This window comes from Sparus aurata, chromosome 1, assembly GCF_900880675.1.
Source record: "Sparus aurata chromosome 1, fSpaAur1.1, whole genome shotgun sequence".
Classification (NCBI taxonomy): Eukaryota; Metazoa; Chordata; class Actinopteri; order Spariformes; family Sparidae; genus Sparus; species Sparus aurata.
In genome coordinates this window covers 29,168,452-29,181,919 of record NC_044187.1, presented here as the reverse complement: position 1 = coordinate 29,181,919, position 13,468 = coordinate 29,168,452, and the positions used below count along the sequence as shown (strand labels likewise).

General features: G+C 42.1%; 1 protein-coding gene across 1 annotated transcript; it reads left to right on the top strand.

The window, feature by feature from the left end:
* Nucleotides 1-59: 59 nt before the first annotated feature.
* Nucleotides 60-7,985, top strand: LOC115583347 (stromal membrane-associated protein 1-like). The gene is made up of 10 exons (XM_030420044.1): nt 60-353; nt 813-946; nt 1,974-2,059; nt 2,169-2,244; nt 2,354-2,416; nt 2,527-2,602; nt 4,316-4,446; nt 5,599-5,806; nt 6,670-7,007; nt 7,319-7,985. Exons 1-10 carry the CDS (start codon nt 236-238, stop codon nt 7,451-7,453), a joined length of 1,365 nt encoding a protein of 454 aa, XP_030275904.1. The 5' UTR covers nt 60-235; the 3' UTR covers nt 7,454-7,985.
* Nucleotides 7,986-13,468: the final 5,483 nt, after the last annotated feature.

The window sequence follows — 13,468 nt, the reverse complement described above, 5'->3', positions numbered from 1 at the left end:
ATAAGAAATCGTGTGCGTCAGACTACGTCAGAACTCTCGTCCAATCCGTTTCGGCCGCCGCGTCAGCGTTAGAATTCCTGTGGGCGGAGAAGGGATTCCGGTTCCGGGTGTTTTCATATCCCACTCGGAGGCGTTCATCCCTCTGATTATGGTCTTTTATCAGAAACTTCTTTCGACTTACGACTGATTGAACCAGAGTTCTTTTTACTAAAGAAGTGCACCAAAAGCCGCGAATATGACGACCCGCTCGGAGAGAGAGAAGGCCCAGAAACTCAACGAGCAGCACCAGGCCATCCTGTCCAAAATGCTGAGAGAGGAAGACAACAAGTACTGCGCCGACTGCGAGGCGAAAGGTGCGACATTCACCCTGTCGGTTTTTTTCATGTTTACGGATCAAAGTTCACATTTTCCCTCTGAGTCCGCCGATAAAGCTAACTAACAATGTAGCATCTGCGTTGGTTAGCTTCGCTAAGCTAACTCGCTAGTGTGTATCTGGCTCAGGCTAGTCAGCTGACATCTCTTCCCCTTAAGCTAAACTAAGTGGCTAACTAGCAAGCTAACTTCTGTAAACCTACATAAGCTCCCACAGTGCCTCTCCGTCACCGCCGCCTTCAGCCCAGCTGCAGGCTCTTTGAACACACTGTGGCAGGTCCTTCACAGGAACTTGACTCGTGTTTTCAAGTTAGCTCATTGTTGAAGAATGCACAGCCTGCTTCTGGCACTTAAAGTCACTGCAGGATCGTGCATGTTTATGTGTTTCTTTAAACATCCCTCCATGTTCAAGTAACAATCTGTTTTTCTTGCTTCATCAGGTCCAAGATGGGCATCTTGGAATCTGGGAGTTTTTATCTGCATCCGGTGTGCTGGCATCCACAGGAACCTGGGGGTACACATATCCAGAGTGAAGTCAGTCAACCTGGACCAATGGACCTCAGAACAAATCCAGGTACTGTTTTCTTGTTCCTGTTGTTTGGTGTACACACAGACAAAGATCCCCTTTTTATCTCATGAATATTAAAGCAGTAACTTAGTACTGGCACATTATTGCCAAGTCTTATTTGTATGTAACATGAGAAGATTGGTTACAGCATACTTTTGTTCAAATTCTGTGCAGCAGAGGTTTGTAGATCCTTACTTTTAGTGCCTAGTGGAAGCCATGCTTCAAACATACTGGGTCCTACACTTCCCATAATGCAAATTAATGGTGTGTGTTAGTATGCTGTCTTTATGTCATTTTAAACCAACCATAATTACCATTTTTCAACTTGCAAATTACTGTTAACATGAGCATCCAAGTCATAATTACAACTGGAAAACCCTTTTCTGAAGACTCCAGCATGGATCCTAATGGCGCACAATGACTGGGCACTTTTAAATGCAAAGTTACATCGGCGAGGTCTCTCGTCCAAGGTAGTCCAACCCAAATCTGTATCCCCCAGCCTACCACAGTCTCCACAGGCTTTATAGAAAGAGTTTGAGCTCTTAAAACCAACCTGTCATAACCCTGATGACATCATCTGGGTTATTTTCCCGTATGCGAGAAAGCCACAGAGGACACCATACCACTTTTTAAACTGGCTACTAGGTAGTATTCCCTGTTATGAGCAAACTAAAAGTAATGTTATTCAGCGGACTGCCCTTTGAAATATTTCGTCATGCTTATATCAGTGTTTGCACGGGTGCTGGAAATCCTTGAAAACTGCATTAGTTTCATAATAGTTCTATATTGGCGCGGCACGGTCTGCCTTCTGTAGTGTGTTATCACTAAAGAATAGTATTGGTTGTTTATAGCTCAGTAACATCACATTCATGTGATGAAGTGAAACTATAATTTTTGGGGAATATATGTTTGAAATATGTCATTTACCACAGAAGTTACTGTAAAAGCTTAAACGCTTGAAAAGTGCTTAAATTTAACTAAAGAAAAGATGTGGGAACGCTGTTATATGACCCGTCTGTCTTTCCTCTTTCAGAGTATACAGGATATGGGTAACACCAGGGCCAGGCAGCTTTATGAGGCTAACCTTCCAGAAAGCTTCAGAAGACCTCAAACAGACCAGTATCCTTCACTATCAGCACACACACAAAGAGGAACCTGAATGCCTCATACTATGTAAACTGAAGTCATTTGTTTAGGCCTGTTTGTTTTCCTTTAACTCTGATCTCAGAGCTGTGGAATTCTTCATCAGGGATAAATATGAGAAGAAGAAATACTACAGCAAGAATGTGACCAATGGGAGCAGTGTATGTATCGGTTTTAAATCAGTTTTCACGGTTTTACAGAGTACAGCAGATGAATCTGGCATCAGTTGTTCTGTGGTTTAATTTAAGGTATCTTTTTTTTTTTTCCCAGCCGAAAGATGGTAAGAAAGAGAAAGAGCCAGACAGAGGTAGCAAGATGTCATCCTACAACAAGGTAGGTATCTCCTTCGTCACGAGAGCTGAACAAACATGCTCCTCAGCGTTGGATGTGTCCCATATGGAGTTTGCTCTGCTTGTTTTTTTTATTTTACCTTCTTTTTAAAGAATGAAGAGTCCAGGCCAGTTCCCAAAATCAGCCCCGCTAAAGCTTCAGAGCCTTCTGTGAACCTACTAGGCCTCGGTGAGTTTCTGCGCACTTCTTGCATTGCTGGAAGATAAAAGTCATCTGAAATGTGCTGACTGAGATATTAATGGGATCAGGCTAAATCTGGATTCAGCTTGTAATCATTTACTTGTTAATACCAGTTGGAATAAATGATTGAAAGACTATAAACTGGTTGAGCAGTGAGTTTTGAGATGTAATGGCCTTGCAGTGCAGTTTAACTCTTGATTACTGTTATTTACACTGTTATTTAGTATGTATATGGCATCTAGGATCCGCAGTGTATCGGAATGTTGCTGTATATCTCATGAGTGCAGGTTAACTGTAGCTGGTTGCTTCAGCATGCTGATGCTGTGATTGTATACCGCTTTGGCGCGTTGTCACATCAGGGGAATACTGCACTGAACCAACCTGTTGGCCCATAGAAACAATGACTGTCTCTGTCTTCAGCCCGTGTCATCACTGTAAACCCGTTGTCTCGGTGTGTATTAATAAAGTAGTGGGATTTACATAAAGTGTCCCCTTAAAAAAAAGTTTTAAAAAGTGTGTGTGTGTTCCCCTTTTCAGTTTCTAACACTTAGCAGTAACATAGGAGTGAGCGTGACCGCACATTCCTGTCATCTAACAGGCAGCAGACTAACCACTCTCACATCTGCCATTCGGTCTTTATCAGCTGTAACTAAGTCTGTTGTTATTTTAAGATGCTGATAATGCTAACTATACAATTATCCTGCTGCTCTACAGTTTCAAAACATTAAATGCAGGACTTTGTTGTTGTTGAGGCAGTTAGAGGAAACGTTAAAGCTGCTGACTCAGTCGGTGAGGTTAGCAACTGACTTGTTACTTCTTCTTCTTTTTTTTTTACATCCAGATTTGGACACTTATTTTAAGGATCAGTGTAGAATATTACAAGGAACAAACAGTCAAATAATACGCAGGACAGTGGTTAGATCAAGACGATCAGGAGGCAGTTTGGTCATGCATCATTAAAAGAGGCAACACCTGATCACAGCTGAGCGATTCCTGTGAGATTTTGGTTTTCAAGACTTCGGGTTACTCATAGATCAAGTGCTGGATTACTCGAGGCAGCTGTGTGTTTATATCTCGGTGTTGATATGGACGGATTTGCTTCCATTAAAACAACTTGTTCCCATGGTCAAATGGTAGGTCGAACTCCAGCTTATTGTTTGTCCACTGATTTCTGTATGTGTTTTGTGCGCGTGGTTGAATGTCAGAGGAATAATGTTTGCTATCACTTCATTACAGATATTTCATTTACAGTTTAAAAGAAAATCACACGTTTACGCTACTGATTGGCGTGGAGGGGCATTGCATTATTTCAATTTACTGTTATCTTTGTTTTGTGGCCAATGAGCTAATAAGGAGCGAGCTGATTAATTTTTTATTGTGCTAACCATTTAGCTTAATGTGTGAGCTGTTTTGCAGCTGTGGGAGGTCTCTGCAGTTAAATAAATACAAAGACAGCACATATTCTCGCATTAGCAAACATGCACTCTGTTTTATAGCACTTTTCACTGCAATTACATATTGTATTGGGATTGTATTTATGATCTTTCATAATTTCTCAGCGAATTCAGGTAGAATATCATTAAGAAGTCATGAGTGAGTTCGTCTGTGTTCTGCTGAAATAGCCTCTCAGGGTTGGCTTTGCTAGCCGAGCACACTTTCTTTTCCACCTGTAAAGCCGGTTTTTCTGCCTTTCTGTCACAGACGCGCCGACAGCTGCATCGACCAACAATGGTAGCACGAGCACAAGCCAGAACAACAACGACCTGGATATATTCGGCCCCATGGTGTCCAACCCCCTCCCCTCGTCCACATCAGCAGCTCAGTTTTCTCAGGTAAAGCCAAACAAGAAATCCTCTGACTGGTTTTGGTGCTAATTTCGCAATATTTCTTAGGAGGGCTCGACAGTAATGGTTGTCCAGTTGTAAAACTGTAATGAAGTGTGCAGTAAAAGATACAAAGTCAAATGTTAACCATCAGCAACACCAATACTGAGAGACAGCGAAAGAGAAACTGCAAATAAATGCAGCTAATGAGGCAGTCATTTTACACAGGGCTGCTGACAGTGATTACTTTCATTTTCAGTTAATTTGTTAAGAATTGGATTAATCATTCAATGTAAAAATGGTGATGAATGATAGATACTTTACAGTGAAATAAACAGTAATGCGTATTATAAAAATGTTTTATCCATTATGAAAATCGTTATTGATTCATCCTCTGATAAATGACTATTCAATGAATCCACTAATTGTTTACTTTTTAATATTATTTATTGTTGTGCGTCCAAAAGCCGTGTCCAACTTCTCTTTTTCTTACTGAATCCACAGAAGATACATAGCTTTGCATAAAGTCATTTTTTTGCCTCTGTTGTAAATTACCCTGCTGCTACATTACCAAGCGAGTGTACAGTCTGAATTTAGTACGGAAACATTTCTCCACCACTGGCTTTTTAAAACAATGAAGTTGAGCCCCTGGAAAACTCATTTAAAACCATAAAATTACATTTGTGTTATGTAAAACACATACTCATGATATCACTGTTATTGCAGTGCTGGTACAGGTAATACAGGTTATAGAAGTTGCTGTTAAGTCTACAGGATCTGATAATCACCAAGCCTTATATCTGTACGTGCTACACTACCAACAGGCTGCCATCAGGCCACAGTTGAAATATGGGGCATTATTATAGAGGACAGGCTATTATCACCCCGTTAATAAATGAATAAAAAATGAAAACCCTTCTGTCAAATTTGGCAAACGGCAGCTGATGGCTGAGGGCCAGCATGGTAACACGGTCGTAAACTTGCTCTTGCGCCCTGTTCAGACTCACAGCTATGTGTGAAGTATCAGTATGTATCACACATATAATTATGGAGCTTTGCTAATGATAATTTGTTGAAAAGCGTATTGAATAAAGTGATGCACTCTTATTTCATTCCTTTATCAAGTCTTCAAAAAGTGGGGATCTGTTTCCTCCTTTCCAGGTGAGCTCCAGTAATGTGGCGGGCACTCCGACACAAGCTTCAGCAGCAGCAGGACCAGCCGGCTCGGGGTCAGGGCAGGGAGACCTGGACTTGTTCAGTGACAGCAGTAGCACCACTAAAACTGACGACATGGCCAAGAAGCCCCTGTCCAAGGACTCCATCCTGTCCCTGTATGGAACCAACAGCATGTCCCAACAGGCCCCTGCCGGTGAGGATGCATGGAGATAATGTGAAATAGTTTTTGTACTGTCGTGTCTCATCTATTATAATGTCACTTATCCACATCACTTCTTTTATGAGAGATCTCAGAATGTTTCTTATGTTAAATATTGTCTCAACATGAGCCGGCGAACAAGAACAAATAAAAGGGTAGGAGCACTTTCTCGACTCAAATTGAGTTTGTTGGAGTTGCTTTATGGATGAAAATGCATATAGACACAAGGAAAAGTCCACACACTCTCTTTTAAACTAGTGGTGATGGTAAAACGGCAATGAGTTTCGGCATTCATCAGGCGGTGAAAACGGTTTTTTTTTTAAAGGTCTTTCATGAATAAAGACTTCTTAGTAGTTTAAAATAGAGTGCTTGGAGTTTTTCTTGACTTTTTTTTAAATTGACCAAATATTTGACTAAACCAGGAACTATCTGTGCAAGAATGAATAAGAGAGATTGCTAATGTGATGAGGTATTAATATCATCTTTTGGTATTTGGCAGTTGACAAAGACACAAAACTTGCCCAAGAATCATAAAATTTTTATATTTCTTCTTGTTTGTATCAATGACAATCCAGGGATAGTTGTCTGTAATGACCTGGATACATCGTAGGCAAGACCTGCTAATTGCTAAATTGACGTACTTTTGATGTGTTAATTTGTCAAAATGTAAACAAATGAAGGCCCCTTAGAGCTTAATTTACTTCCTGCTGAACAAACCGGCTCCTTGAAGACTAAAGATTTGGCTAGTTCTGGAAATCCTTGACACAGTAAGATACTGAAATTCTTACTTGTGTATATAATATTTTTCCTTTTGTCTTCCCCCCCCCCCCCCCCCCCCCCCCCCCCCCCCCCCACAGCCGGCATGTACATGGGGCCCTCCCAGATGCAGTTTCCTGTCCAGGCCACTGCTGGTTATCAGGCCTTCCCCGGCATGGGCACGGGCATGCCGCCTACAACCGTCATGGGTGCCATGATGGCTCAGAGCGGGACAGCCATGATGGGACCCAGTCCAGGCATGATGGTCGGGATGACGATGCCTAATGGCTTCATGGGGAATGCGCCAGCCACCGGTGTGATGGGCATGGCGCCGAGGATGATGGGACCACAGGGCGGGGCCATGCCTGCGGGCATGGTGCCTGCTCAGGGCATGTACACCATCCAGCCTGGGCAGCAGGCTCAGTGGAGCATGGGTCAGGTAGGTGGCCCTTGTTAGAGGTTATTTAAGAAGGAGCTCGACACTAAATCTTGTGTTTTGAGGGTGTGTGACACATCTGAGTTGTTTCACTTGTGACCACACCCAGCTGTGACGATGCATTGCACAGTATTGCATTGTCAAGCGCTTTAGTGTGCATGGTTTGAGCAGAGCATCCAGCGGCCACCAGATGGCAGCAAAACAGAACATAGAAACAGGAGCTGTGTAGAAACTCAGGGTAGAATCTGTAATGTGACTGATGAAACGTTATAAACAGGTTCTAATGTTAATTCAGATCTCTCTTCCGTCCACAGGTGAATCAGCAGATGTCAGGGTTGACTCTTAATGGTGCAGGTGGCCAGATGGCCTTCGGTCAGCCTCCGTCAGCCATGGGTGGATGGGCTGCCGCTGGATCTGGCCAGACTCTGAGCACACAGCTATGGAAATGAGCCTTCCAGCGGGTTGATGGTCGGGCAGAGTAAGAGTCAAGGCTGCAGGAAGGGCAAAATATATCTTGCGCTTCTCTGCTCCTCACCATGAACTGATGCCCATCTCCATCACGGACCAGCCTTCAGAACATGAAAATTGTATCTCTTTTTTCCCTCCTCCCTCTCTCTGTCTCTCTTTCTCTCTATTGTGTGAGTGAATTGGGAGTCATGCAGGATTACAGCCTGGCAGTTTCTGCCTGTCGTATGGTTTTTGATCATAACTTTTATTTTCCTTTTTTGGAAAAAATACAAGGAAATAACAGTCCCAACAAAAATGATATCGACATATCAGAAAAGCTGCAGGACCAGTTACACAAGCTTTTATTGTATCACTGTATCATTATAAGATTATAGAACATTTAAATGAATAGTATTTAACGGGAGGAGATATGACTATCAAGTCTGTCAGTACTACTCCCAAATGTACAGCGCTGTATAACCTTCTTTTAAAGTACTTGTGGTTCCCCTATAAAATTAAAGTGATAATAAATGACTTGCTTTGCTGTGTCTTCTATGGTTTTAAGTGCAGTACAGCTTTTAAAGACTGTCTGTAAAGGGGAAATTTTATGGAAGAGGTTTGGTGTTAAACTGTTCAAAGGGCCTTAAAGTTGGTAGCAGTCAGCAGTTTTTATGCCTCCGCGCTAGCGACAGCTGTGGCCAGAGGCATTATGTTGTCAGATTATCCGTACATCCCATTCTTGTGAATGTGATGTCTCAGAAACCTTGAGAGTGTTTTTTTTTTTTTTCAAATTTGTCACAGGCATCCACTCAGATTCGAGGATGAACCAAGCTGAGTATCTATCGACTATTGTCTGACAATGATTTAGCCTCTAATGACAACGGTCAGTGTTTTCACACTGTTTTTTCTCAAGTTGGGGCATTAGAATGGAGTTGGAGTTGAGATACGACATCACTGAGTGGTTGTTTAATTAATTTGTTTATCTGCATATGAATATAGAGACATTTAAAAGCTAAATTGTCATTACATGATAGGACATGGGTTCCAAGACTGTTTAAGTTCCACTTCTTTTGCTCTCCACATGCATGCTCAAATGTAATTGGTCAAGATTACTCCACCTACAAAGGAAACCAGAGTGCATTCCAAGAAGGAACTGATAAGAATTTGGTAGTCAAAGGGCGAGGTCACTGGTCTTACAAAGAAAAACATTGGATGTTTTTGACCCGAACAAATAATTTGTGCACCAACTATGAAAGATTTCACACAAAAGTCTAGAAGGATAATATGATTCTGTGATGACATTTTTATAACCGAAACAGAGACATACAACCTTGAGGTGGTAATTTTCACATTTGTGTCATCATAACAAACAAGCAGAAGGCAGAATAAATCATGTATTTCTTTAATTTAATTGTACTCTTAATAGTATTGAGAAGTGTATTTGTACTGCTGTAATGGAGTTTAGTCAGTGTGAATCCTGAAATAAGGGGAAACATACCTGCACTTTTATCACACACACTTTTATCTCCTTGGCTTTGTCTGACATCTGATCCAGGTTTCTACTCAGGCAGTGTCTCTCGCTACCACAGTGAATAATGCATGTTGTATATTGGTAATCTGAATAACCGATCCATTATTCAACAGCAACAATGGATAGGAAACCCTTTCTGCAGTAAGGAGTTCAAAACATCCACTTTTGGAAAGTGCCTTCCAAAAACATTTATTTTAAATTCCCAAATATACGAGGTATCTGGTTAATATGCGAGGTCTATTGATCAAACATCCATGAGAAATGAGAATTATCTTTACATCGACAACACGACAAGAAACTGACTCTAAATGTGACACTGGGCCACTGCAAAGCACCGGATGAGCCTCGTTCAAAACTCTATAACAAAATTCTTCCATCCTGGTGTTTCGATGACTCACTTGACCAACGAACCCTCAAATACTGCACATTGGACAACATGGCCATGCCTACTCGAAGTATGTTCGAGTAGTACTGCTCCGTTTATTGTCCCGGGGACAGTCCATTATGGCTCCTGCCCTCTAGATGGCAGTGTTCTCACATGGGAAAAGTGTAGGACAGAAATGCTTCATATAAATTTCGATCACAAGGATTTGATTTAAAGAACTCACTCTATGAAAGGTTTAAAGGACCCAGACTACAATGCAACATCATTAATGTAAGGTCGTGATTAAAAGTGCACTATGTATTTTTTGGGATTAAATCAGTAGAGAAAAAATCTTGGTTGAGATACTCTCATTCTTCTCATGACTGAATCAACTGAATAAGCACACTGACATTAAAGAACGACACAGTTTCATCCGGGTTTACTTTGTTTATAGGTGCACTTCTTTTCTTTTAGGTGATCTTCTTTTCCAAAACTACATGGTGCCCCTTAAAGTCTGAGTACTGATATTAACACAAAGCTCCATGCTCTATTAAGCCTTTTGTGCCATTAACAACCAGACCATGAAAAACAAATACACATTTTAAAAGCAGCTGTCTGTGACCTGCCAACAAACGTCACAAAGTGACACATTAACGAAGTGTCTATGAGTTGCCAAAGTCTTGAGAAAGTGTCTGCTGATTCATGATGTTCATTTAGGAGAGCATCTGCTTTTATTGAGATGATCGCTGACGTGACGGACGGCTCTGTGGTTTTGGCTTGCACAAGCTGTGGCAGATGTCATTCTGTGGGTTCGATAATTTGTCAAACCTGTTATAGAAATGTGTCACTTTGTTGGTGTGCAGCATGTCTGATACACTGATTCCTCTCCATGTACAGGACGCCAGCCCTTGCCCCCTAACGTTCACAAGAACAGAGAGTTACCCGGGTAGGTCTGTGGCTAAAATTACATTAATGCAATACGCGATCTATGATGCATGCGTACTGTATTTTTCCTTTTTTATTCCTTTCACTTGTTTCCAAGCTCTTTCCCCTTCCCAACATTAGTTTTAAACCCCAACATACAGAACATTAGGTTTATTGTTACTGCTACCTTTTTAATGGCTACTACGATGAATGCACTTTTGTTGAAGTTAATTGTTACCCTTTAAGGCACATCCACACAAACTTGGAAAATCATGAGTCACACTACGTGTTTATGGTCAGTAGCAGTTTTGTGGGGAAAATGTGCCTCACGCTGCACTCTGAGCGGTAGCACTTTCGCTCCTTCAACTCTCTGAGTTTTGTGTGTCCTATTAGGGATTTTTCAACAGAATGTGTTTCATTAAACACATACTTTATCTGGGTTTGGGCTTCTCTGTCTAGTGCATGCTGGGATATGGTCCAGTACACATCCACCCAGCCCATGGGAAGCTTGAATAGTGAATGTGGTTTGTGAAATCACCTGGCAGTCGTTACAGAAAATTGCAACAGGATTAAACCTCTTCTGTGTATGAGCTCATTCCTTCATGATAACATGCATTGTATATAGAATGCTACTAAGCTGCTGTAAGCACTGCATGCCCTGCCCTCGTAGGTCTATCCTGGGCTCACTCTGTTGGAATTTACCATAGGGTGTAGCTCCACAAACCAGCCCTACCTGTTAAACGCCCACCTTATGCTGTTCTGCCCAGTCTTACCCCTGTCTTATCAAAACAGGAGGTGATACTCAACGTACCGTAATGGTGGGAATGGACTGCTGGTGGCTGTTCTTGCTTACACAGGAGGGCCAGGCTCACAACCATGCAAAGTGAGGGGGGGGGGGAAATCACATCTATCTCATGCTTGGCAGGGCCTGAGAGCCCCCGAGGTGTATTTGGTCTTGTTCCACTCTCTACCTCTCCTTTCCTACGCCTCGCTGCAGCTCGGGCACAGTTTGAAAACTTTCACAGTGAGGTCTGATGCCATACAGCTCCTCGCACCTTCAGCAAAGAGGTTAGGCATTCCTCTCAGCTTGTGTGTCAAACCTAACACTGCTCCAGAATAGAGTCCGCCAGGCGAGTGAAGAATGTTCCTCCTCTCTGCAGCCCCTTAATGGACTTTTCGGACCCTGAGACATCAACATTCCTGCAGATAAGGACATCAGCCTCCTGTTTAACTGTTCCAGATATGGCTACTACTTAACCAAACATGTCACTGATATAAAGTGATTCAAGTGAACACATTCCTCATTGAAATACAGCAGGCCCTGCTTCCTAACATTTATAATCAATGCTATAAATTTGCTTTATAGTACAAATAATTGACTGGGAAATATGACTCACCTCTTGCAGACAGTTAGATGAGAAGACTGATGCCACTCTCATGTCTGTATGCTAAATAATGCCAGCAGCCTTATAACTTAGCACAAGGACCAGATGTTTGACAGGTATGGCTATGCAAGACAAGTTTAGAGGTAGCAAAGTCCACCAAGCATACTAACTAACACTGATTATAATTTTTCCCTGTTTTCTAGGCTTTATGGTAAAGTAAACTAAGCAAAGCTAGTACATAACATTCTGCATACAGACATGAGAGCTGCATCAATCGTCTACATTTTTTCTACAATATCTAGCTATTCTTGTAATATACTTAGATTATCTGTGCAATTGTGAGGTAAACTGCACTAAATGAGTTGTCAAAATACAATAATTTACAGTTTACTGGCTGGGATTCAGCTGCGAGACAAGGACCGTGGGAAAGTCACTGCTGTTTCCACGTTAACAATATCGGCACACAATCCAAAACATCAAAACAATACTTTCATGATGTTATCAGGAAATCCTCATTAACCGAGCTGAACTCTCGATATGACAAGTACTTGATGGCATCCAATGAGTAACATCTCCACTTTGATCCAGCTCTTTGCTAGCCTCAGGCTAGCCTTGGATGGCAGACAGCCATGACAGGGAGAAGATACAGAAATGGTTGTTGGCAACTTGGCACTGCTTCCTATCATATTCCTTTGTGCAACCGACCACAAGCAGACGCTGCCTATTTGTCCGCCAGTCATAATCTAACTACTACTTATTGACGGCTTCCTTGTCATCCTCTCCCTTCTCCTTATCCAGTAAATCCTTAATTAACCAACATTTCGTCAGTGTTTTGATTTATGACTGCTCATTCTACGCCAAGATGCTCCACAACAAATTGAAGCAAATCCTCCCACCACTCCCACTTTAGGTTATGTGGTGCAGGGTGTGGGTTTATCATTAAACCGACAGTATATTTGACTACCATCATATCAGTGCCATAAAAAGAAAATAGGCCACCCTGCTGCTTCTGAAATCCACCGTGAGCTTGTTCAATTTGTCAATGATGAGTCGCAGCTTCTGATGCATGAGCGAATAGACTGAGATGATTAAGAGGCAACAACAGCTCCATTGTTACCCTGAATGTCTTTTTTTGTCTTCACAGAGTTATGCGCTGGACTTAAAATTTTTGATTCATCTGTATTCTACTTGGATTGTCTTAACTGTAATAAACGGTTTGCCTTGCTGAGAATTAGATGAGAACAATTCTGCTCTTATGTCTCTACGCTAAATATAAGCTCGGGCCAGGGGACGTTATCTCAGGCAAGTCTAGATTTGTTCATAGGTTAAGAAATCTGCCGCTCAGCACCACATTTTTATGGATCCCAATGCTTTTCTTGCAAGACTTGCCCCATTCCGCCTCTGATTGGATTCCTTCATTGGTTGCGTTATCTGCACTTGACTTAAACTGTTATCTCATAGCGTAGCCCTGGTTGTGGGGGTTTATGAGATTAAATTTCCCCAGTAAACACACTGACCTATTTGGCCTTTCCTTACCGGCCTTCTGCTGTTCCTCTTGGGGTCGCTCATCCTCCAGAGCAGCTTTTCGATGCTAGTGTCTCTGGGCTCCACAGATTGAACAGGCAGTGTATCTGCAGGGCGAACTGCCACCGGGTTGCCCTGCCACTGGTCCTCCCAGCAGACACCCAGCATGACTAGATAGCCCAGATACACTGCAGCTGCTACACCGAAGAGGTCAACGACGGGAAGAACACAGACACAAACTATTAGCACCAGACAAGCACTGCACATACAATTAGGAAACACCACGCTA

Coding starts and splice junctions, on each gene's coding strand:
- LOC115583347 (XM_030420044.1), top strand. CDS start 236: ATGACGACCCGCTCGGAGAGAGAGAAGGCCCAGAAACTCAACGAGCAG. Junction 2,603..4,315: donor TGTGAACCTACTAGGCCTCG/GTGAGTTTCTGC, acceptor TTTCTGTCACAG/ACGCGCCGACAGCTGCATCG. Junction 7,008..7,318: donor CTCAGTGGAGCATGGGTCAG/GTAGGTGGCCCT, acceptor TTCCGTCCACAG/GTGAATCAGCAGATGTCAGG.